We start from the raw sequence: 25,624 nt of genomic DNA on the forward strand, positions 1-25,624 counted from the left end.
GTTTTCAGGAAAAGAAGCCGAGGAACTGGATATAGGGAATCTCGAGAAAGAAAGAACTCGTTGTCCTCAGAGGAAACGGCGAACTTTGAAGAAACGATCGAGATATGGATAGAACTCGGCGTATAATATTATAAGATATAAATCTCAACGAGAGATGATTACTTTTCGAGCGACGTAAAGAGAGAGAGAGAATTTTTTCGAATAAATTCAAACGAATGACGTGCACGTACGTGAGTCGATTCCGTTCAAAGTTAGAAGGGAGTTGTTCGAGGAGCGTGGAAGCAGGTTAGAATATACTTTCTTCGGATAGCTCTGTTATTCGCTCGGTGTATGCGACCCTGAACGTAATTTATTGAAAAAGCTAGAACAGTCGGTCGCTTTTTCGCGTCCGTTCGATTACGAAAGAAGTATCGAGGTATCGAACGGGAAATCGAACTTCCTATTTCCAAACAGCGGTGCGCGATCTTATCGATCGATCGATAAATCCTCAAAGATGCGACGATTTTATCGTTTCACTTTCACTCGATCCTTCGAAAAATCGAAATAATTGGATAGGTTATTCGAAGGGGAAAAAAATAAGGATAAGAATGCACGTGTGTCAGAATCTCCTAAAGGCGACTCGAGACCTTTCGACTCGATCCACCTACGTTTATTCTCGAAACGAGGATCGGATCGAGGATGAAAAATACGACGGACGGTGGTAAAAGCGAGGCTGACGATAAGACGGAAAAATCTCGTGGAAATGGATGGCCTTCTAACGCGACGTTTAAGAGTCAAGTTTGAAAGGTTGGAGAACGTTGGAGTTGCATTGGCTGTCAGGTGGCGACGCAGGTGCTGCTCGCCAACCTTTCGCTCTCTCGGTGGGGAACCTTTTTTCGACGAGAGCTACGCCAATGCGGGGAAGGCGCCTATGTCCGTCCAAGCCCCCCCACCCCGGCATTATCCTCCCGGTCGTAGAAAGCTCGACCAGACGACGCTGGCCGGAGCACAACGCTCCTGCCGCTGGCTTTTCCACTTCCATCGCGCAGTCTTCTGGCCGGACCGGACGCGGTCTTGCCCTCAACCTCAACGAAACGCGCTCTTTTCTCCCCGCCGAAAATTTCCTCGCACGAAAATCTCCATAAATCAAAATCATCCAAATCGATCCATCCCTCGCCCGTCTCGTGCTTTCTCAAGATCGTTCGCTGGCAGAGAAGAAGTAGAGCCGCGCGGTGTACAAGGTGTGACAAGTATAAGTATATACAGTTGGAGTGCGCCTCGATGTGAAGACCGTGTTTTCATGAGGGATTAACGAAAAATTATCAACGGAGCCGAGAGACAGGTTTGTGCATTTTCTTTCCTTTCCTTTTTCTCGAAGAAACGTATAATTCTTTTATCGCGAACCGTGAAATGGAAAACTTTTCGCGAAAGTTTCGAGAGATCGTTCGTCAAATCGAGGATGATTTAAAAAAGAAGAAGAAGAAGTTTCGATTCGATTATCCTCGTTCGTTGTTACGATACGAGAATTTAGAAGAGATTGAACGTAGTGGCGAAAGTAGTGGGCAAATTTCCTTCGCTATTTATATACCCGTTGCCTCCTTTTTCTACCATCGAATTCGAAGACGAAGACGAGACGAGACGGATGAAATTTGAAATTACTTAAGCGGCGATAATCACAGTGTTTTATTCGAGCGACAGAGGTGGTCGGCTTCTGCCCGCGGCCAGAATGTCAGCATTTTCTTGCGACAATCCCTCCACGTGAGCCGTACCTCGCGGCTAGTGAAACCGAGCTCCGACCGACTCATTCCGCCCGATATAGTTGAAAAAGAAAAAAAAAAAAAAAAAAAACAAAGAAAAGGAAAAAGAGATTTCAACTCTAACGCAATGTTCTGGTATTTAAACGTATTATTTTCGTAAGAGGAGAAAACAGCTTAAGCGCCTCGAAAATGATCTCTCCTCTCGTGATCGATACCGTGATGGAATTCGAGCGACGCACCGCGAAAAGGCGGATAAACACATTGAAATCGTGAAAGGACGATCGAATCGTTGAATATCGATAGTTTCATCGGAGCAAGATAAAGGCAGCAAAACTTTCGCCGGCCATCCTCTCCTTTTTATTTATTTATTTTTTTTTCTTTCTTTCTTTCACACCTTCGGATGTGACGACGAAAGCGAACTGGTTCTATCTCTTCTCCAATTTATCGTCCACTCGACTTTCCTTTCTTTTTCTTTCCTTCCTTCGAGAGAAAAAGTACGCCTACGCTTGCCGTCTCCATCGAGGTTGTCTAAATAAGGTGAAAGGGAAAAAGAAAGAAAGAAAAATATATATATATCGCGATATATATATTGCAACATGTTACGCGAGTTTGATCGTATTTTTACGATTTCAGCGGGAATCGTAATCGGAACGCGGAAAATCGAATTTCCATTCTCGCTCATCGTAGATCAAAGTTAACGAGCGGAATTTCGTTTCAGGAAATACGCACGGCCACTGTGCACGTGTCGAGGGTAATAAGCGCGCACGCGAATCGGCGCCACGCGTCGAGAAAACACGCCACGAAAAATACGATTGAAACGCGTATTCTTTACATACGAGTAATAATCCACCGATTGATCTCGCGCGAATAAAATACATTTTCACGCTGTCTCGTTTCCACGATGGAATAGAAGGATAATCTCGAGTTTCCATTCGAGATTGCCGCGAGATTCTGAACGCCTATTCGAATCGTATATACGCGAAACGTGTATGCACTATACTCGTTTATCGCCAACAAGTGTAACGTTTCCTCCGACGAGTTACGACACCGCGTCGGTAAAGAAACGAGGATAATTTTGATATAATCGAATCGGCTCGTACGCCAATTAATTTCGAGTTACCGATTTCTTATTATCCGATCCAATGAACGAAACTCTGCTCGTGAACGGCGGTATCGGTTGTCGATTAATCTCGCGGTTTTCCGTAACCTCGACAGTGCCTCCACTCTCTCCCTCTCTTTCGGCGTCTCCCCTTTCGTTCTCTCTCCTTCCTCCTTGTTGCATTCTAACGTCGTCGTCCACGTTCACTTTCGATCACCGTCGGATTCCGTGTCCGATTCTAAACACACACGCTTGAAAGCGAACCTATTCTGCTCGAGCACCGCTTAAACCAGACGCTAAACGCTAGACCTAATTACTCGCGTCGTACCCGCCGAATATCCTCTCCAATTCGATACAATCTCGGGAAGGATATTAAACGCTCCGGAAAACGCTTCTTGCTCGCTCGTTATCCTCGATCGAATCACCTAATCGAGCGTCAAATGGAATCAATTATTGTTTCGCTACCGAAAGAAGAGAAACCGTTGGTTAAAAAGAGAAAAAAGAAAAAAAAAGATACGGAGAGACGTGAAAGCCTCGGACGCGACAACTCGGAATCACGAGCTCGAGGAAAGTCGAGCTCGAAAAAAAACGAAACTTCTTTCTTTCCTTCTTCTATTCCTCTAAAAATACGAAATACCCTCCCGTCTTCCTAACCTATAATTACAATTCCTGGAATCCCAGCACAAAGGTGATCGCGCATAAAGCAATGCAATAACTCTAATCGCCGCGCTTTACGTAATCCACGTGCCACGCTTTCGCGGCACTGTTTTGACACGTTTCGACCGATACTTTGCCAGATGTTTTACAATAAACAATATCGGGAGCGCGAGCTCTCGAACGAGCCACGTTACGACACGAGAGAACAAGCGTCGTCCGGCCGCGGTCTGCTTTCTCCCGCTATACGCCGTCGGAAAAATAAACGAGCTGGTCGCTCGTAATCGAACGGTCGGAATAGACACTTTAATCGTTTCGATCGCCGATTCGCCCACAATATTTTCGCGCACTCTCTGAACCATATAGATAGAGACGGACTAGCGACGCTACTGCCCTCTCCACGGCAAATGGCAAAATTTAATAGTCCAAGTGACGAGTAAACTCACTTGGATAAGTTAATCGTCTTTCGAAATGTAATAATAATAATAATAATAATAATTGGAAATTAACGGGTATAATAGATACGAATAAATGTCATTGAAGCGTTTTAACAAGAGATCGGTTAATTTTATTCGAAATTTTTAACCACAGTTTTTTACTTTTTCAACGGGTTAACGGCCAACTCTGCCTCTTCCCCCACTCCTCCTTTCTTATGTATCCCATCTTTAGTTTTCGAAAGATCAACGGTACGATAATTTTCAAGGGCTTTGCGTTATATTTGCGGTCGCTCGAGGTCGTACCTCGACCAGTACTCCTTTCCCGAACGGTTTTCTCGTAAATGAATATCATCGGTACGACTAACGAACCGTCACTATCCGTGTCCAATAACGCGACATTAGAATTTATTGACTTTTCTACCGTACGAGACGAGTGGGTTTCGAAATTCTTTTTCCTCGAACAATAACGACGGACGACGGCGTTAGATATTTCTTGCTTGAAACTTTGCTTTATATTTTTTTTTTTTTTTTTTTTTTTTTGCTTCAAACAACCGGTTTGAATCCCGTCCCGATGTCAAAAAGAAAAAATAATCGCGCGTATCGGAGGGAAAAATTTAAGCGAGAAGAGACGAATAAAATATACAAATTCGGCGTGATAAATTATTTATCGCGAGAATGAAATGAACAGGTTCCTTTTAATCGCTATTCCTCGCCTTAGGATAAAGCGAAATTTGACCATCGCCGCTTTCGAAACGAAATAAAGTGTGTCAGAGGTGTTCTACGCGAGGCACGCGTGGATATTGCGCGATGTCTACTTTCGATGATGCGATCTGCACCGATGAATCGAATTTCAGACGATTCCGTTCCCCGTTCAGATGAACTTATACTTGGAGACACAGAGAGCAAACATCGGTGGCGAAACCGATGGCGAGAGACCCCGAGTGAGATCGTGAAATTCAAATGAAAGCAAGCAGAGACAATTTTAGAAAACGAAGCAACGCTCGAACGAAGAAAATCATGCTTCGAAAACTACACGCTTCTTCTTAGCAATCCCGAATCGTCAATTTCGGATTCACCACTATCGTAAAAACCGTGTAAAGTATAAGTTGTAATTTACACGAGTAGGAAGCAATCGTAAAAAAAAAAAAAAGACATTTCTCGTACGATTCTGGATCGGTTCTCGTAATAATTACTCCTTGCGGCAGTGCGGCTTCACGACACATTAATTGCGCTAATTACGAAAATCTCTTCCTCTCAAGAAACGGATTTATTCGTGGAGGAAGCAGAAAGGAAGATACAATTTCCGATTCCGGCAACATTCCGTTTCCTCCTCGCCGATCACTTTCTTGCCGTTTCGAAGGAATTATCGCCGATCCCGGTTACAAAATTTTCCCCGAAACGATGGTGAAATTGGATTCTGGATCGTTTGTCGAACGAGCACCGATTAACCGCGAACGGAAGAAAGAAACATACGTCTTTATGCCAGGCTTTATTCTCCTGTTCTTCTTAATTTCGGGCCAACCTCCTACTCTTACGCCGTTTCCCGTCGAAAAAAGAATTCGAAAGAGGCCTTCTTTTCTCTCGCTTTACCGTCGCTTTACCGTAAGCTTATACAATGCGCCGATAAAAATGTAAAATTTATTGACACTAATTTTTACATAAATTTTATCCATCATGGCGGAGAGTGAAATTGTTTATACCCGAAGCCGGCTCTCTCTCCTCTCCTCTCCGAAAAAATTTTCGAGTTTATTTCGATTCCAACACTCTCCCCGTCTCTCGATCGCTCAGGTTGAACGAACTCAACGTGGCGGGGAAACTCGCGGATTTAGAATTATTCAAGAGGCATGTTCGATGAATGAGCGATTACATAAGTCGGCCATTTTCACCAAACTCTTTCGAGCCCTGTGTTTACGTATAGAGGGAAGCACAGAGCAGGAGGGGGAGGGAGAAGGGGAGGGGGAGACCATCGCGCGACGCAGATTATCGCGACGCGACGAGCGAATAATAATCGAAGGATCGTAGTTATCGAGGTTACTCGCCGACGGTTTCAAAATTTCAATCAAAACGGCTTGTTTGCTCGATTCGACGATTGCTTTCCGCGCGTTAAAAAGTCTCGCGTGCTGTCACCTTTTGTCAACATTATTAGCACGCGACCAATCCGAGAGATAATTCTGGCACCTTGACACGAAAAACCAGTCGGCATTAAGTCGCACCTTCGCGTTTTTTATGCGTCCGAATAGGATACGCCTTAGAATAGAAGATATTCCCCCAAGCTTTCAAGGTCCGCTGATCGAAAGAGGAGCGAGAGATTCACACGGATGTCGGTTCCGCAAAAATGTTTGCCTCCCGTTGCGACAGCTGTTCGAATCAAAGGCGATACAGCGCGCGCAGTTCCATATCGCGCAAACTGCGAGCAAACACGCTATTGGCGCGCGCCGCCACTTTCTATACATGTACACGATCCTTCTCTCTAAAAACGACACGGGAAGGATGAGACAGGCGCGAAGGAAACCCGCATTCGCGGTCTGTCTCATTATCCACCAGAAATAATCATAATCGCGTCGCGATTTTAATTGAAAGTGGCAAAGAGGAGTGTGCATTTGATAGTGCGACCGCAATCGTCTCCATTTGCCACGCGTAATTACGTCCTATCTATATATCCTATCCTGCGACGAGTGTTTAACGATCGAGAGAAGAAGATGGGTTTACGTTGAATGCCCACACAGTGGCGCTCATTCCCTGTCCATCGAGTAGTAATAATAATAATAATAATAATAGCAGCGGTAGTAGTAGTGGCAAGCATTCGAAACGGGAAAAATATCGCGCCGCCACCTTTCTTTCTCAGGATCGAGCGTTATGCCTTGACCTCGCCCGTTTCGTTGCGTCAGACGAGGCGAGCGACGCAGATAAGCCGGCCAACGGTCGGCCAATGAGGATGTACGAATTCGCGAGGAGGTAAACACGCGCCGTGGACAAAAACAGACGATCGAGACGAGGATGGAATCTATTCGAAGTTTGGCTGGCTTGTTGGTCAGGACTTTTTTCACTCGACGATTCGAGGTTTCGTTCGACGAGTTTTCGGAGAGATAATCGGGATCGAAATGGGAGAACGTCACATTCTCACGTTCCATTTTTGAGCGCGATTATTGTTATTACGATTGAGCACCGGCGAGCATCCCACTCGGATTGAGAAAGAAGAGAGGGAGGGGAAAAAAAATGCGTGGAAACTTGTCGCTCGATCGAAGCGAGGAGTACGCAGCTTCTTCGCAACGCGATTCACTCGATAACGTATGTATTTATTCGACAGATAGGCGACGAAAGAACAGCAAGCACGAGGAAATGAAAGCTTGCTGCCAACTCGTACGGGTTTTGAAGGCTATCGGGTTTTCTAACCACGCCTTCTGCGAACTGTTTAATCTTAAAAAAAAAAAAAAAAAATATCAGAAATGTCTCGAGAGAAGCAACAAGCGCTACGCGTTGTATATATTTGTAAGTTTTTCTCTGACCCGATTCCAATTATTCCATCCCTCTCCTCTCCCTCGAAAAGAAACGTATAATTGTCTCTCCAAATCCAACGAAAAGAAGGAAAAGTTGTTTTAAAAGGTTCGAGGAGGAGAAGGTTCATCTCGTGTCGTCGCTTTGGGGGAAAAAAGAAAAAAAAGAAACGGTTAAAAGGTTACCAGTTGTTTCGAGAAGTCGAATTGATCGGGCAACTAGTCGTGCTAGCTAGCTATTTACTTCCGGTGACCTTTAGCGGTCGCGGGTTGACCGTTACGTGTGTCGTAACATAACGTAATTTACCGTAAGGTAACGTTACGAGTGTCGCGTCGTTGAACGCGCGACTCGATAAAAGAGGAATCTCTACCACCGTGGGAGGAGAAGTATTCGCAGTAGCCGTCGAAAAATGTAGTCGCCTCGCGTGAAATAACAATTTACTCGGTGGATTGGAAGAAGCGAGGATTGGTCGAGCGTCGAGCTATAGAGAAGAATAGAGTATTAACGGCAGTTTCTAAAATGGCGAAGGAAACGAGCGCGTTAAACGCGATCGCGTAATCGTGACTTCTTCTTCCGAATGAAACGGCTAAAATTTCCCAGCACGCCTGGGAACTCGCGTACATTCGTCGTCGTGACACGTAGTAAAGAAAGCAATCGCGAGACTTGTGTAATCGAACAACGCGCTATTCCATGCTTCCATTTTGCGGAAAGGGGCAGAGAGCAGGTATATATCCTCTCTCCTTTTTCCACCACGCTTTTACACGAACGATAACGATCCGTCTGCGAACTGGAGCGCTTAATTAATGCGAAAATATCCCGCGATTGGTCTACATTTTTTTTTTCTTTCCTTTTCTCTTCTTTTCTTTAACTGATAAATCCGTATCGGTCGATAATCGTTGATACATTCTTTTCTTTCTCCTTCGAAGACGATAAACCAACAATAAGAACAATCAATCGTTGAATAATCGAAACGCGAATCTTATCGGCGGATTACTTTCACCTATTTCCGTCCAATCTGTTGTCCGACGACGTATCGAAACGAGTACGATTCCATATAAATATATTACGTTGATTTCAGTTAACTCGGTCGATACTTTCGTCGAAAATATATTTCGATTTATCAACGGAGCAATGTAGGATATTGGAGAGAGGGAAAATTCTCTTTGTTTTATAATTATTATTAAAAGTAGCGTGCATAGCAGTGACGACAAAGTCACACCCGGTATTACGTGATCGTGCATTTATATAACACCTACATTATCCTTGCATTATATGGTTAGCAGTGGTGACAGCACAGAGAAAGTTCCCTAACCGTTCCCATATGCTCAAGCGCCTGTACCGGTCTACGTTCCAACGCGGAGCTATTGCCTCGATTATGCTACGTACAACTCAATATCGAATCTATACGACACATCCTAATCAATTTTCAACCCTCTTTTATGAGTGGAAATTCCACGCCGCGCACGAAAAACTTTCGCGAGATTCACGAGGATAGGATTAATCGGAGACATTTTTCTTGTGTGTTACAGTAGCGCCAACATGCGGGAGAAAAGGTGGCTTCTGCTCGCTCTGTACGGTAAGTACAGCACGGTATAGTAGCTGCACGTTACACAAAATCAAACTCGAGAAACTCGATCGATTCTAACTCATCTCGCCCCTGGTTAACTCGATTTAGTTTTCGCATACTTAACACGTATGCGTACAGGTTTACGTACGCTTCCGATTCGTTGCGCCGGGAACAAAAGTGTCCTTGGTATTTTTGGACTCTCCATATCCGGAGAGGAATGCCGAAGACAGCGGTCGACCTTCCATTGCGAGAGTTTCGCGTCGATGTCGTTCAAGGTTCGTTCACACCGTTGTTCTCTCGTTCTCTCCGTTGGCGGATCGATTTTTTTTTTCTCTCCTCTCTCTTTTTCTTCTTCTTTCACGATCGAATCTGTGAACATACGTATATATATATATATATATATATATATATATATATATATATATATATATATACGTGCATGGAAAAACACCACGTTTCGTATTCATAACGGCAAATCAGATACGCGTGACGCGCGAAAGAGCTTGACCGAAAGATTCCACGAAGGTACTGGATACCGGTGTGCATATCAACAAGCCCGTTTCCTTTGTCCTGTTGCGACAAGGCAAGCTCCAAAATTCTCCACATTTCGAAACTCACGAAGAGAGAGAAAGAGAGAGAGAGACGCATTCGAACACTTGCAGCTTCCCAAGAATTTTTGCTTCGACGAAAGATAAAGATCGTTCGGAAGGAATATTAACAGAGAATCGAGCAATACGAATGTGGGTTTCTGACATTTTCACCCGTTCGACGACTATTCGTTTCTCGCACCGAGAGAGACAGTCCTTCGAGGCCTTCGAAAACTTGTTTGAAAGCTATCGAACGATACGGTACCTTGCACTCCTGTCCCAATACCACGGGGGATCGAAAAAAAAGGAAGGAAGAAAGAAAGAAAGAAAGAAAGAAAATCTTTGACACATACCCGTGCATTTCGTCGCGCCCCTCCCTTTTTTTCTTCTTCTTCTTTTTAACGAGAATGTCGAGCCATTCCCATTCGAACGAAGCAATCGATTCGTCACGAAAACGCGAGGGGAGGAGGTGTGACCAGATTGGAACCATTTCCCACAAACGGAATGCGAGCACTCTCGTTCCCATAATTCATTTTTATACACTGCTCGGTTGCATCGATCCCCCTCCCCTCCCCTTCTCGATTGGAAAACCACGATATCCCGTTATATACGCGTTTTCCATCATCGAGGACATCCGCTTCTCCTCCTTCTAGAGGGGGGAGATCGTAAAGATACCCCCACACCGAAATCGTGACAACTGTTCCGAAAGGGGAGGGGAAAAATCGGAGAGGAAAGTATTTTTTTCTTTTTCCTTCGACGAGTTACACGAGACGTGTTCGATTTTCTCGTCCATCCACCGACCTTGAACCGGTTCGATTTAATTAGAGATTGCTCGTCCTGTAAAGATCCGCCGATAATTCAAGTTCATTAACGAGAGTGCCGTTACGGATGAAAGAGGAAAGAAAAGAAAAAAAGGGGGAAAAAGGATGGTGAAGAGGTTCATCGAATAATAATTCTCGAAAAATAATTCTCGCGAACGATCGATAGACAGCCTTGATCCGCTTGAAAACAATTGCCCAACCAAACGCGTTCACCTGTTCACCGCGACACAAAATTGCAACACAAACTAGGACCGAGAACTCCTCTCCCTGCTGCTCTTCTCATGCGCGGGTTTTGCAACGCCGACGCTTCTTCTTCTTCTTCTTCTCCTCCTCCTCCTCCTCTCGGCTTGCGCAACCCGCGCGGAGATGCGTACCTTTGATTATTTACCATTTGCCTCCACAAGCCTCTCGACTCGCTCAACTTTTTTCTCGTTCGATTCAATGTATCAATGTATCTTGGAAATTCGAAAAAGAAAGGAAAGATGGTTTCATTGGCCCGCACAATTTGCAGGAATCCTGCTGGCAAACGCGATCTCGGCCGAACGTAAGGCAACCAGGCCGAAATTCAAGATCGCCACCACGTCGACGACCACGACAACGACCACCACAGAGGAGAGCCAGAGGAGCGAGAACGAGGATGTTGAGGTACGCTTCGAACAATTAACGCCTCGATTCGGGAGATGATGCAACTATTACTGGATGTATCCAGCCAGCCAACATTTTATCGCGCGTCGTAATAAACTAAGGATAAACTCATCTTCTCCTTTCAACCGATCGTATCGAAATTAATTAACGATCCATCCATCTTGTAACTGTATATACACGCAGGCTGTAACAAGTTCACCTTCGCATAGAAACTATAGAAACACGGTGACATCATCCTCCAACGAGGCGAGCTCATCTCGACCGACCCGTACTCGGAATCGAAAAGAAATCGATTCTATTCTTTCACTCCCCTTGTTCCCTTCAATTCAATTTTCCTCCAGGCGACCACCACCGCAACCGTGGCGGCTGGCGGGGAGGCGAACGCGACCAGCGGCCACGTCCTCACAGGTATCCCGCAGATCGACTACATCTGGGACCCGAATTTGCCCCGCGAGTTGAACGGCTACAACCTGAGCGATTACCCGTTCTACAACAGCATACCCGAGGACATCGACTTCAAATGCGACGGCCTCCACGATGGATTTTACGCGAGCGTGCCGCACAAATGCCAGGTGAGAAGATGAAGAAGAAGAAGAAGAAGAAGAAGTAGTATATGTATGCTTTATTAGTATTCGTAATTATTCCATCGGTTGACGAACGTACCGATTGCTTAGTTATTCTTGGCGATGAAAATTGGTAGACTTTCTCTTTCTTTAAATAACGCATCGAAGGATACCGTCCGCTTAAAGATGCCTTTAATGTTTCCAAGAGAGACGCGCGCGCTCTTTTTCTATATATATATGTGTATATGTATATATATATATATATAGTTTGCATTCATGACAGTCGATTCGCATAATTAAGCAAAAATTTATTCCTGCTCGTGTCTCTTCGTTTCGAGAGACCTTCGAGCGAAATAAATAAAAAAAAATGAAAATGAGGAGAGGGGAGGGGAGAAAGAAGATGCACGATTGTGGAAAACCGCTTGTTCCGTGACACTGTGCGATCACGACGCGAACCTTTTTTAGACGCGGTCTAATAAGGCCCAGTTTCTCGAGGTAATTCGCTTCCACCGCCATTCGCCGCTCGCCGCCGATAAATCTCTTCGCGCGATAAATAAATAAATAAGTCTCTTTTTTTCTTCTTTTTCAAGTCGCAAAGAAAGAAAACGCGATCGAGAGAGTAAAAGCGGGGTATTCGATCGATCTGGCGAAAAGGAAAGTCGGTGTCATCTGGACGAATGCCCGAGGAAAGATTTTCTTATCGATTATCGTATCGTCAACCGTCCATAACGCTCTCCATCTTCTCCGTCGCGGAGGGAGATGTAAATTTTCTTTCGATTCGATCTCGAAGAAAAAAGAAGAGGAAAGAAAAAGAAAAGAAAAAAAAGGACTGGAGAGTTTTTCGCGGTCCGATACGCTTCCCGTCCCTGACCGTTTCAAAGATTCACGATCTTGGGATTGTGAAAGCGATTGCAAAGTATCCCTTTCCGACGTTTTCTTATCGATTGTTTTAGCTACCGAACGAATGGGCCATTGTTATGCAAATGTCTCAAAGGCGGATTCGCCTCGCTCGGCCCCCGGTGTGGAGCAACGATCCGCCCGTGGCCGGATAACCGGCTTTCAGAAAATGACGTGGTTAAAAAGTGAAAATTTATCGCAAAAAGAAAGAAGTTGTGGTCGGAGGATCCGAAATCTTGGGCGGAAACGTTTCGAAAGAAATTCGCGGGTTCTCGCTTCATCGAACTCGAAATAATCCCGTTTTCGCGGTTGCAAAGAGTCGGCGAACTCGTGACCAAGCAACGAGTACGTTTGACATTTACCTACCAAAGTTGAGCAATAGGATCCGCGATGTTGCTTGGAAACAGGGACGCGATTTTTTCGAACGATATTCCAAGCGAATTCTCCTCGCTTCCTGCGATTTAGAAACGACTTTCCAATAAACTTAGCAAAAGCTGGTGAAACTTGGACACGAAATGAAATAGATTCGAAAATTAACGATCGCGTGGAAAGAGAACGAGGACCTTCGAAGAAAAGAAAATGATAAGATTTCGAGAAACGAAACGAGTACGAACGAGGACGTGCTCCGAATGATTCCACTATCCGAGCAGAGCCATACCCAGACAATCGTGCGGATACTTTTACGGAGAAACGTGTGATCCACGTTCGCGTGATCTTCTACTCGCGTGAAAGCTGGCTCGAGTCGAAGAAAAGCGTGCCATTTACTTACCCGCGTTAAATTCGCCCCCCAAAAATTTACTCCACTGTTCTAAATTCCACCCTTTCTACCCAAGGTGTACCACCACTGCCTGTTCGGCACCCGATACGACTTCCTGTGCGCCAATTTCACCGCCTTCGACCAAAAGACGTTCATCTGCCACTTCGTGTCCGAGGTGGATTGCGCGAATTCGAGGAAGTACTGGCACAGGAACGACGCCCTGTACAAAGCGACCACGACCTCCACCACGTCCACGACCTCGACGACCACCACCACTACGACCAGCACCACGACCGCGTTGCCACCGGTGACGGCAGCGGCCGGCGGCCGCCAATCGCCGAGGGACCTTCCCAGGAGGAGGAGGCCGTTCAGGAGGCGGCCGCCCGTGTACGATTACTACGACGAGGAGTACTACGACGACGATTACACCCGGCCAAGGGGTGGTTACGGGAGGGACGAGTACGATTACGACGATCGGAAGTACAGGAACAGGGATCGCGAGTTCGTGAGGGAGCGCGAGTTTCGGGACAGGGACTCGCCCAGGTCGAGGGAGGGTGGCGCGCCCAGGGACGAGAGGGACCGATACCCGGCCAGGAACAACAGGAGAGAGCCAGCCAGGGGGAGGGATCCGCCTTTCCAGGAGGAGGATTCGAGGGTAAGGTCGAGGGATCCAGAGCAGGGGTCGAGATCGTCAGTGTCCAGGGAGGTGGAGGACCCGGAGTTGGACGAGAGACGGATCGAGTCGAGGCTCAGGGACGCCGATGATCGTCGATATCCCGTCGATAAAAGGTAAGCTTTCCTTCTTTTCTCTCTCTCTCTTTTTGCACGGTTGTTAAATTTCGTTTTTGCAGATATAGAGACGATTACGAGGACAAGGATCCCGTCTCGGCGGGTGGAGGGAGCTCGGACGGGTTGTTGGTGAAACCCGCCGCACCCGCAACCTCGCTCTACGCGAGACCAAGAACGCCGCCCAAGATTCGTAGGCCGGTCCCGCTCTCCGAGCAGGATAAATACGCTTACAAAACTACGGCCGTGCAATCGACCGGTACGCCATTTTGCCACCTGTTTCGTCAACCCTTTGAGAGTTGGCGACTCTTGGATTTGAACGATATTCATGTTTCATCCTTTTAAAATAGAGATTCTTAAGCTGTTTGTAATCTTACAAAATGCGTGGAATGATATGCTGTCGAGTTAGTTTTTCGTTATCTCGAATTAAATGGAGGATAGAACTCGATTCTTTCGTTGATTCGTTCATTAAGAATTTGATGATAGAGATATGGCAAGGGAAAAATATACGACGAGAACACGTTATATTAATTGATAATAGAGAGAAGGAAAATATTGAATGAATGAAAAATAAGAATAATAGACAGTGGATATTAGAGTATTTATCGCGATATTGACAAACTCATCTTGCCAATTACATTATTATTAAAATATCGTGCAAAACAACGTATCAAAAAGTATCACACGTTGATTCGTTTAACTTTGAAATCATTTCAAGTTAGCTGTAAGAAATTGATCGAGCGAGAAATAAGAGACAAGAGCTAACACTCTTGTTTTACAGAGGAGCCTCGAAGAAGGCCGGTGGACATCGCGGAGGATGACTATTACGAGGACGAGTTGGAGGATGTGAGGCCTATTCGAAGGCCGTTGAGAAGAAGGCCGTCGTCGTACAGAGACAGGGATAGGGACAGGGATTTCTACGATGAGAGAGACAGAGGCCGACCCTTCAGGTAAGGCAACGTACGTACGCAATACACAATTCTATCAATCTCTATCGACCGATCCAATCTCTCCTCACTCGTATTGCGACGTTCTCGACATCGTCGAGAACCGAATCATCCTCCGATCTTTCCTCCTTCCATTCTCTTTTCCAGATCGCGATATCGGGACGACGAGGACGAGTTGCGGCCGAGGAAACACCCGGATCGGTCGAGGGATCGGTACTACGATCGGGATCGAGATCGAGGCGTGGTGGAGCGCGGCAGGGATCGGTCGCTCCTCGACCGTGGGAAGGATCGAGGGAGGGGGCAGGAGGGCGAGAAGCAGGAAAGGGTCGGCCATCGACCGCCCATCGACAAGGAAGATCGCTCGAGATCGAAGGAGTCGAGATCGAAGGACACGCAGGAAGGGATCGGCGAGAGTTCACCGTCCAGAGTTCGAGATCGCAACTACGATCGAACAACCGCTTCCTCCACCGCCCCTTCCACGACCAGCACCACGACCACCACCACCTCCTCCACCACCACAACCACCACTTGCTCGCCCGAGCAACCACCGCCTCGTAGGACGGAATCCGTCTCGAGCGCGATTGTCGAGAAATCGGCGCAGGGCGAGACGCTGCGAGGATCGGTCGACGCTCGAGCCGGCCAGCAATCGGATTACCTCGACGCGAAACGAGGCGACAGGTATCAGGTGTCGATGGAGGAGTACTCGCAGGAGGAATATTACGACGAGGCCGAGGATCCTCCCTCGCCACCGCCGCGCGCCACTATTCGCGTAGTCAAACGACCCTTCCTCCCGTCCAGGGGTGGTAATCCCAATCCCCGGGGATTATCTCCAGTCGGCGCGAAAGCGGCCGCGCCTAAACGGCTGATGGAGGAGCAAGAGGAGGAGGAGGAGGAGGAGAAGAGCAGCGAGAGGACAGCGCAGGAAAGAGGAAGAAATTACCACGTGCACCATCAGACTGCGGAGGAGAGCCCCCGTGAATTGGAATCCAGAGAGAAGGAGAACGTCGGGTACAAGAAGGTGGAGACGGAGATCCGGGACGAGCACGGATCTCAGTACGACTTGGTGGCGAGAGGTGGTCAGATGCGGAGGCCGGGGACGCAGGAGAAGACGCATCGAGGGGAGGATGGCTTGAGATCCGCGGACGACGGACTCGCGAGAGGGCCGAAGGGGCAGCAGGAGGGCGGCGTTGGCGCGTTCGAGGAGGGGTTGGGCGGAGGATGGGCCGCGGAGGAGTTCTCGAGTCCAGCGCAAAGCAGCGTGCAGTCGTACCGCGGCAAGGGGGGCCGCGTCGCGAGTCCGGGGAGCGAGAATCCTGTGTACGGTTTCAAGAACCAGGAGGAGATCCAGGAGAATCCGACCGGGCCCCAAAGTTTCAGCAAGGTGAAGCAAAGGTTGAACGAGGTGACCCATCGGTTGCAGGACATCCCTGAGAGCGAGTACGACGTCACCCTGAACGACGCGTTGACGCCCACGTTGAACCAGGAGACCAGCCTGCCCAGCGGCTTCGTCCTTCCTCTCCACAGGCAGTTAGGCAGGGACGCGATCCTCCAATCGTCCGAAAGTAACTACAAAGTTTCCAGGCCCGTGATTTCCGACCACCAACACCAGAAATCCTTCGTCCCCAATCCTCAATACTTATCGGCGGTCGACGCGGGCGGCAACGACAGGTTAAGAGCCGTGTATTACAGGACACCCGAGACGATTCAAATAGGGGGGACGCAGTACAGGCCGCAGAGGGGAGGATTGTCATGGCAGGATTACACCGGCTACTGAAAAGGGAGAAAAACACCGATTTCCAACGAAGAGGGAATGGAATAGGGGGGGAGGGGGGGAAGGGAGAGATTAGGAGAGATCGATCTTCTATTTTGGCGAACAATTTCGTGAACGCGGGCGAAATTCGCTTGGAATACGATTCGATTCGATTCGATTCGATCGATCGATCGAAGGAGAGTCGAGTTTTAGAAAACAAAAAAAAAAAGAGAGAAAAATTGACTTCCCTTTCCGAGGGGAAGGGACGCAAAGGAGCACAATTTTATTTAGACCCTTTAGGTCAAACTTTTCGATGTCTTTCACGCGAAGGGACAGGTTAGGAAAGCGGTTAGTTTAGATTTGAGAAACTTGAAAGTAGAAAACGAATATGAGAAACTACTTTTGAGTAGTTGTACGTGAAACAAGATCGAGCAACAGCTTGTCTAAGAAAAGTAATCAATCTCCGAGACAGGTGAATCTCTTAGAATTAGAAACGATTTCAAATTCGAGACCTTCCCTTTTTCGAGACTTTTTCGATAATTGTATTTACATCATCACCATCAATTCCAATCGAATACAACTACTGAACGAAACGAAACTTCGATCCGAAAAATTGTAAAAATTCGTCGTAAATGTAATTTGTTTCTACTTTCGGCTAAAAAAAACCTATTGTAAATATGCGCACGATTATGCGTCTAATTTTATCGCTCTTTCTTTCTGTTTAAATTATTACTCTTAAGCGCGTGTGTAAACAATTTCCTTTATTAAAAGCACATTCGTCGTCTCGATTTCTTTTTTTTTTTTTTTTTTTTTCCCCGATATTTTTTAGTAGCGAATAAGTTTTCTCGAGTATGCATTTTACCTTTGATATATTGTAAATTATACCAGCCTTGACGAATATTAAAGAATGGAAAAAAATATATATATATACATATACAAATCTATTTGATATCCTCACACGAACTTGATACTTTGCGGAAAGAAACTTTTCTTCTTTCTTCTTTCTCGCTTGAATCAGACTCGCGAAAAATTGAAATTAATTCTCAGAAATTTATTTTCTCGCTTGCACACAACTGAATTTAGATTGACTTTATACGTTTCTTTTATTAAATTTTGACAAATCAGAATCAGACTCGCGAAAAATTAAAATTAATTCTCAGAAATTTATTTTCTCATACACAACTGGATTTAGATATCTAGATTGACTTTATACATTTCTCTTATTAAATTTTGACAAATCAGAATCAGAAAAATTGAAATAATTCTTAGAAATTTATTTTGTATACAATTGGATTTAGACTTTATACATTTCTTTTATTAAATTTTGACAAATCAGAATCATTCGAATCAGAATCAAATTCACGAAAAATTAAAATTAATTCTCACAAATTTATTTTTTCGCTTGTACACAACTAGATTTAGATGTCTAAATTGATTTTATACATTTCTCTTATTAAATTTTGACAAATCAGAAGCAGACTCCTGAAAAATTAAAATTAATTCTCAGAAATTTATTTTTTCATATACAACTGGATTTAGACATCTAGATTAACTTTATACATTTCTCTTATTAAATTTTGACAAATCAGAATCAGAAAAATTGAAATTAATTGTCAGAAATTTATTTTCTCATACACAACTGGATTTAGACATCTAGATTGACATTATACGTTTCTCTTATTAAATTTCGACAAATATATATATACATATAACGATAAAAACGAAGCAATAGCAAATAAGAATCCAATAAACGTTAATGTGTTAATCTCGTAGCCATTAGCTCGATATTATGTAATCCATATAATAATAATAATAACATCGTAAATAACAAGCAAGTAGTGTACAGTAGTATATATGGATAAATAATAATATCGATTTCCCAAGTCTCACCAACGTGGAGGTTGCTACGGATGGAGACTCACAAAAATAAACTCGTCTTACGAAGGATCGTGTTCATTATCGCCCAACTTAATTAAGCGACGCGATGAATGAAACGAAATGGAATTAATAATAATAAACGATGGGGCAACGATCGGTGTATTACTTGAATAATTAAAAGGTGTATCAATAATAATCAAATAATTACAACGATTTAAATGTTATTTTCTTTATTTTCTATTTATTTTCGATGTTAAATATTTACAAACTCTTCGTTGCGGTCACAAGTGGCCTATAAATCCGATGACACGTTTTCACGTACGCATTTTGTTACACAAATAGATTAATTTTTTTTTTCCAGAGAGATTATGGCTACTCAATTTACAATGCAAAAAAGAATATTTCGTTGTATTTAAACAAAAAATTTTTTTCTTTTAAATTTTGTACCTAAACACACAGATATCTATATATATATATATGTACATATATACATATATATATATATACGTACAATGTCGAAGAACAGGAAAAACGGCACGTTCTTGCAGTCGAGTAAATATTATCCCTAACGAATTGTGCCAAGAGAAGATCATGTCAACAACGAGAAATCACATCACAGAATAAAATTTACAACCCGATTGGTGCCACGTCTACGCAAAATAAATCATCACTTTACATAGGTACGGAAAGATGAATTAACAAGATTGCTTGTACGCGAGAAGAATTTTCTTCTTCTTCCTCCTCTTCTTCTTCTTCTTCTTCTTCTTCTTCTTAATTTTCGATCGTTTCTCAACGATTCAAGGATTGTCCGTGCTTTTTTATTTTTTTTTTTTTACGCAAACATGGCTATGATACATCGAGAAAAAAAAACAAACAAACGGTAACAACAACAATTACAGTCAGTCGAATCGTTCTAAACTGCATGTAGCTTGAGCGTAGCCTAATTAGATTACGTGTCGTAACGAGTGAGAAGAACGGTGCCTATTTTCGTCTATCAATTGTATCGGGAAAATTTCCACGATACAAAGTTAAAAAAAAACGATAACTCGCTAGTACCAGTCGCACCGTTTTTTTTTTTTTTTTTTTAATTAATTTGTACTCGCCAACTATAAAAATATTAAATCTCCTCTCGCGATGTCGAGCGGCCTAACGAATCAGAATTATGATATTTCGAGCACCCGATTAAATTGCCCTGATTACACAACTTCTTCTAGTGCGTAGCTTTCTGTACAAAAATGATAGAGTACAAGAATAGGTTAAATAATATATATATATATATGTATATGTATATCTCGCAAATACATACGTCCCAATCATCTTTCTGGAGGAGGCTCTCCTTTTTTCTTATAGGAATTATATATATATATAATTTATATATGTAAAATTTTTCTTCTTGCGTCACGATTACATACTATAGGATGAGAGAATGATTGGCTGGCAAGATTACGCACCCGCCGCGGAATGGCGGAAACTTATTTACAAATATATCTTTCTTTTTCTTTCTTTTTCCATTATATTATACAAAAAACAATACCGAGCACGATAGAAAATGCGATCCCGTTTTGGTATGAGTGCAAACATATCTACTCTACAATTGTCTTGCAATTTAAAAAGTTAACTCCTTTGTACAAAATTTAAATCCATCTTGAGCAAAAATATCCTATTTAATAACCCTCGTCGAATCCGAATTCCGTGTAATGATCGTATAATACATGTATAATATTGCATTGGGAGATACGGTACGTATTGGAAATACGTATTATTATTATTATTTATCGCGTGACGATTTAATTAATTTAATTTATATAATTAATTTATAATTAATCAATACAGTTATATTTATAAATTCATAGAGGTACGATAGAAAAAGTTATTCTCCAAGTTATTATTATCCCTAACTGGTTAATTAATTTAGAGATTCGCTCTTTGGTAATGTTACATTGTTTGTTCTGTGGAAAGTTATCCTTGAAAAAAACAAGACATTAAGAGAAAACGATATATAAATTTATACACGAGACGCGATCCCGATCGATGTATCGTCGTTTATTTCTCAAATTTATCGAAATGATAAAAGGAGGGGGGGGAGTTATTTCTTAAAAAAATATAGGATATCGCATCGATATCGATCATCGCGTCACATGGATAAATTTCATTGCACGATTAATAAAAATTATACAATTGTCATCGAGAGAATAATTCGAAATTCTAAATTTTAAAAACACGTGGTGAAATTGTTTGATCGATAATCAATTTTTATATCAAGATATTAACAGAGATAAGAAACTTTACTGACCAGCTTTTTAATATCATTGTAAAAAAAAAAAAAAAAATTATATGTTGTTCTCGATACGATTAATCTTAATCTTAAAAACTATGAGAAAACGCAGTCAGTTATCCCGCAACCATCGTACATACATACATACATAAACATGAGAAATGGTGATTGTGTAAGTAGTAATACTTTCATACTGCATTCGTTTTTTTTTATTGCTTCTTTCTAGAAAAAAATTATTTGGATAGGAGAAAATTTCGAAGAGGAGTATAAATATTAATTTAACCGTTGCGATTATTAACGCTAATCAATAAGATCAATGAGACAGACTCGTCCACCATTTATATTCATCTATGACTAAAAAAAGAAAAGAAAAGAAAGGAGAGAGAGAGAGAGAAAAAAAAGAGAGAAAAGAAAAAAAAAATAGGATCGATTAATGTTTCGCTTATCGCTTATATAAAATACATCTACTTACACTAACACTCGTTTACAATTAGCCTCTTATTTCAGTTCGACGATATGTTATGTATATCATGTATCTAAACCTCTTCTTTATATGTACACAGAGTTACACAATATTGTTCCCTAAGCGTATCAAGCTTCAAGAGAAGACTTTCCGTGTGCGATCTACGAAAAAAATTCTCGAAATCTGCACAAAGATAGACAAGTTGGTTAAATGATTGATCGATCGTCAATCATAATCGAAATCGATCGATCGATCGAAATTTTCTTGCAAGCCATCCAAGAAGAGTGACGAAGAAATTGAACATGAACTATTTTTTTTTTTCCTTTCTTTCCTTTCTTTTTTATTTTTTTTTTTTCGTTTCTTGCGGTTACAAAAGAGATCCCCGTAAGACGATCCCCGTTTATATACCGCGCAACGGCGGTAACTCAAAGCTTGTGTCGCTTTAAAATTATGCGAATTGTGTAACTGAGCGTTTTTTAAACTGTGTTAAAGTTCATGTTTCGATGATAAAAACTTTCGCACTTTGTACACGGCACACATATTAATTATTCCATTATTATTATTATTATTATTATTGTTATTATTATTATTATTATTATTATTATTATTATTATTATTATTATTAGATGTCTGCTTACGCTATAGGTGGATCGTCATCGTCATCGTCGTCTCTTGTGACTAGGACATTACCATAATGGTTTGGACGAAGCTGTCGAACTCGTTGCAACCATTTATATCGCCTCGCGACAAAATACAGTAATACGCTCATTACTACGAGAAAAGTTGGTATTAACAAGCCAGCGGCTACAGAACTACCTAAACAAAATTCAAACAAATTCATAATTTTGTCAGCAATAATTTTTAGCGTAAAATCGTGGCGCGTCTTACGTAACCATTTTTTTTTTTTTTTTACGATGGCAATATATAACGATACCGTTATCGTATGAGTAATTTACGATATGATAAATTAATATGTGTCGTGTTATGAATTAAGAAAAAAAAAAAGGAAAAAAAAAAAAAAAGAAAAATAGTTATCATAAAAACATTACATCGTGGAAAATTTTTTTTCTACGATTAGTTAATTCAGCAAAAATTTAATTCCAATGCCTTGTGAAATTGAATATTTGATTTCTATAAATAAATACTAAATACACGGATAAATGATTCGCGATGATTCATAACATCGTAATATTTGTAATTATATTGCGTGTGTATATACCTGCTGAATTGGCCGTGACGTTTGGTTGATCAGTTACACTGGCAACCGTGGTAATCGTAACCTGGACGCATCGGCCTTTCTCCAGATCGTAACCTATCTTGCATTTGCAATATGCTTTTTCCCCTTTCGAATTTTGAAAGCATCTCTCGTTTTCATCGCATTGATTCTCCATCTTTTGGGTATCGCATTGTTTCGTCTGATTTGTGACATTTCCTGCGGGAAAATCTGAACACACACAGAAATAAAGAAGAAATTAAAAATCGGAAAAAAAAACGTCGAGATCCAAAAAACAAATTAACGTTGTATCAACGCATGATTCAAGATTCGATGTATCGCGTTGACAAAGATTGGACGAAGAATTGAAAGAAAGGAATAGCTTTCCGAGTTAATTCACCTAGACTAAAGGTTAATATACGACTCGCGATATGACGAATGACAATGAAGATAATAAAGTCTTTAACGGATTGCGATAAACGATTTTGAACACGTTTAAAAAAAAAAAAAATATCCGTATCTTTGTTCAATTTTTCAATTCCAACCAACGTTAAAGAAACGTATCTTAATGGATGATCGTTATCAATCTGAAAATTTTATTATGTATTATTATTCGTTGTTACGTTCCATATCTATTAAACCGGACAATCAGAATTATTATTTTTTTTTTTTAATTTTCTTTGAACAAAAGGCAGAGAGCGGTTGAATAGTGATGTATCATTGCGACTCTATCGACACTGTACGAGTTGAAATTGGCTGAATCACTTAATTGAGACGAATTTTATCAGTTAAAATATAGAGGTTAACTATACCGATGTTAAATAAAGCAAATTAACAGACTTTCTTTTTGATTTAAATCGTGGTATTGTAAATTCGATAATCATGCAATGCAAAATAATAATAATAATAATAATAATAATAAAGATATTTGGAACGATTTCAAATAAACGAATATTCAAGAGATTAGAAACATTTGCAACTTGACTCGAAATATCACATTCAGCTTTCCGCAATTAATTTATACCATTAATACGTGTCAATGAACTTTTCCATGATAACAACACACAGAATTCATAGGTCAATCGAACAATGAGACCTTTTATTCTAATTCTACGTCATGCGTTCGTATTTCTATTCAGAAGATAAAAATCAAAGAATGAGAGAACCGAAAAATATTATTCAATCATTTGAATGTATGCGCTAGAGTCCTTGACTTATACTTAGATTGACTATACAAAACTGTGTGTATTTTACGCATGTCGTGTATAAAAATGCGATATAAAGAAAGAATTCATCGCTAGCTATGGATAATCGTATCTTTCATAAAATAAATTACATTTAGCAGAAGAGCACTATAGAATGACTAACGGAATTATCGCGCAACATTATTCATTTGCAAAGTTAATTATGGTTATTAAAGTTAATGTGTTAATACGTTAACTGCACGTTAATTATTTCCTATAAAATGGATTGCGAAATATAAAATGATATTTTGAATCGAATATACTACGTGGTACGTTTTATTTATCGAGCGCTATTCGTTAATGAAGAATGAAAACAGGCGGTACTGATTCTGATATAAATACTGGGTACTCTACTCTAGTACTGGTTTAGTAAAGCTACCAATACTCGTACTCGGTGTTAAATAGCGTTAAACGCTACGCATGGACTTTATTATCACATTGACTCATCTTCTTCGTTATGACCAAATACTGATGAGCCTTTTTTTCCATGAAATCATGCAAAAATATTAAACGTATTCATCGCGGTTCGAAAAGATAACTTTTGTTAAACGTTAATTCATTTATATATTCGACGGAAATTTCTTGACAGAAGGAATAACTAAACGTACAATTATTACAAAAATATCGTGTTATCGTATCAATTACCGAATAACCGAATCAAATTGATTGTGCGATAACGAGCGTTTCCTACGTGAATTTAAGCATTTATCTTCCATTCAGACAGAATATATAGTAATTGTGGTTTGAAACATGGAGTATGAATAAATAAATCAAGAGAGAAACGATGAACGAAATGAAATACTATCGAAGTAAAAATACGTAATTAAGGGAGCTTAATTTTTTGACTACAAGCATCGAGAGAGAGAGAGAGAAATGTACGAATAGTTGGATCAAAAAGAAATCAGAAAGAAATGAAGAGAGAGAGAGAGAGAGAGAGAGAGAGAGAGAGAGAACGAGAGAGGGGTAGAGAGAGTGATGGAGAAAAAGCGGAAGAAGACTATTGTGGCCTTACAGGGGTGACCCCAATGGTTCGATTAAACCAACTAATTTTGGCTTCGCTCGGTACAGAGACATTTGATTTATTCTATTAAACAAACTGCAAATTATTTCTCAGAATTCATGCTTACCTGAAGCGTAATTGAATGGCGTTAGAAAAAGTATTGCCACGATGAGATAACAGAAAACATAGATTCGAATGTTTTGCATTTTCCTTTGTTTTTTCCTTCTCGTGTTGTCGCTCTCTCTTTGTCTTTCTCTCTACGTGTACTTCGTTCCCAATTCACGATCACATAATAATGGACGCAATTATTTAAAGAATATTTACGATCGACGCGTTTATGCCACTCGGAAAACGTAATGTTAAGTGCACAAATATACACACACACGTATTTTATTAAAATATTCGCGTAGATAACCTAAAACTTTAGCACGAAACAATCAACAGGCACGCGTATGCCGGCTCATCGCCGATCGGCCGGCCGTCACCAGTTTTGACAGATAAATGCTAGACCGCGCCGCAGAATGCGTTCAATCATCTGTTATTAAACGACCATTTGCAATTATCGAACTCAATTGACATCGAGAATCGAGCAAAAGACATATCGAGACATATCGAGCATAAGATGGCGTCATAGAATGCGCGCATTCCTATTTGGCGCGATATTCAAAATTCAATTTCACGTAAAAATTATTTAATTCCATTTTTAATCAATTTAAAAGTGAAAAAAATTATGAAATGTATGATTAAACATAATAAAAAATAACATCGTATTCAGTATGTTTCTTTTTTTTAATTTGATTAAATTTCTTA

General features: G+C 41.8%; 2 protein-coding genes across 3 annotated transcripts; one reads left to right on the forward strand and one right to left on the reverse strand.

Moving 5' to 3' along the window:
- Window positions 1-989: 989 nt before the first annotated feature.
- LOC552724 (zinc finger CCCH domain-containing protein 13) lies at window positions 990-17,661 on the forward strand. 2 transcript variants are annotated; one of them, XM_625099.6, is made up of 8 exons: window positions 990-1,321; window positions 8,951-8,997; window positions 10,908-11,041; window positions 11,383-11,613; window positions 13,335-14,047; window positions 14,110-14,303; window positions 14,826-14,994; window positions 15,139-17,661. In XM_625099.6, the coding sequence occupies exons 2-8, from the start codon at window positions 8,961-8,963 to the stop codon at window positions 16,763-16,765; spliced, it is 3,105 nt and encodes a 1,034-aa protein (XP_625102.3). In that variant the 5' UTR covers window positions 990-1,321; window positions 8,951-8,960; the 3' UTR covers window positions 16,766-17,661. The 2 variants fall into 2 exon arrangements, with proteins under 2 accessions (XP_625102.3, XP_006565810.2); XM_006565747.3 differs by having other exon boundaries at window positions 1,008-1,321; window positions 8,954-8,997.
- Window positions 17,662-18,832: 1,171 nt separating this feature from the next.
- Window positions 18,833-25,401, reverse strand: LOC727135. Its single transcript, XM_001122848.4, has 3 exons — window positions 24,942-25,401; window positions 22,577-22,801; window positions 18,833-22,173 (listed from the first exon to the last, which is right to left on the reverse strand). The coding sequence occupies exons 1-3, from the start codon at window positions 25,018-25,020 to the stop codon at window positions 21,992-21,994; spliced, it is 486 nt and encodes a 161-aa protein (XP_001122848.2). The 5' UTR covers window positions 25,021-25,401; the 3' UTR covers window positions 18,833-21,991.
- Window positions 25,402-25,624: the final 223 nt, after the last annotated feature.

Source organism: Apis mellifera, linkage group LG14 (assembly GCF_003254395.2).
Source record: "Apis mellifera strain DH4 linkage group LG14, Amel_HAv3.1, whole genome shotgun sequence".
Taxonomy (NCBI): Eukaryota; Metazoa; Arthropoda; class Insecta; order Hymenoptera; family Apidae; genus Apis; species Apis mellifera.

What these genes read in the sequence shown, in the direction of transcription:
- LOC552724 (XM_625099.6), top strand. Translation starts at nt 8,961, where the DNA reads ATGCGGGAGAAAAGGTGGCTTCTGCTCGCTCTGTACG. An exon ending in GCTTCTGCTCGCTCTGTACG is followed by an intron (nt 8,998 to 10,907) that starts GTAAGTACAGCA and finishes CACAATTTGCAG; the next exon opens with GAATCCTGCTGGCAAACGCG. An exon ending in CGATATCCCGTCGATAAAAG is followed by an intron (nt 14,048 to 14,109) that starts GTAAGCTTTCCT and finishes TCGTTTTTGCAG; the next exon opens with ATATAGAGACGATTACGAGG.
- LOC727135 (XM_001122848.4), bottom strand. Translation starts at nt 25,020, where the DNA reads ATGCAAAACATTCGAATCTATGTTTTCTGTTATCTCATCGTGGCAATA. An exon ending in GCCATTCAATTACGCTTCAG is followed by an intron (nt 22,802 to 24,941) that starts GTAAGCATGAAT and finishes GTGTGTGTTCAG; the next exon opens with ATTTTCCCGCAGGAAATGTC. An exon ending in CGTCACGGCCAATTCAGCAG is followed by an intron (nt 22,174 to 22,576) that starts GTATATACACAC and finishes AATTTTGTTTAG; the next exon opens with GTAGTTCTGTAGCCGCTGGC.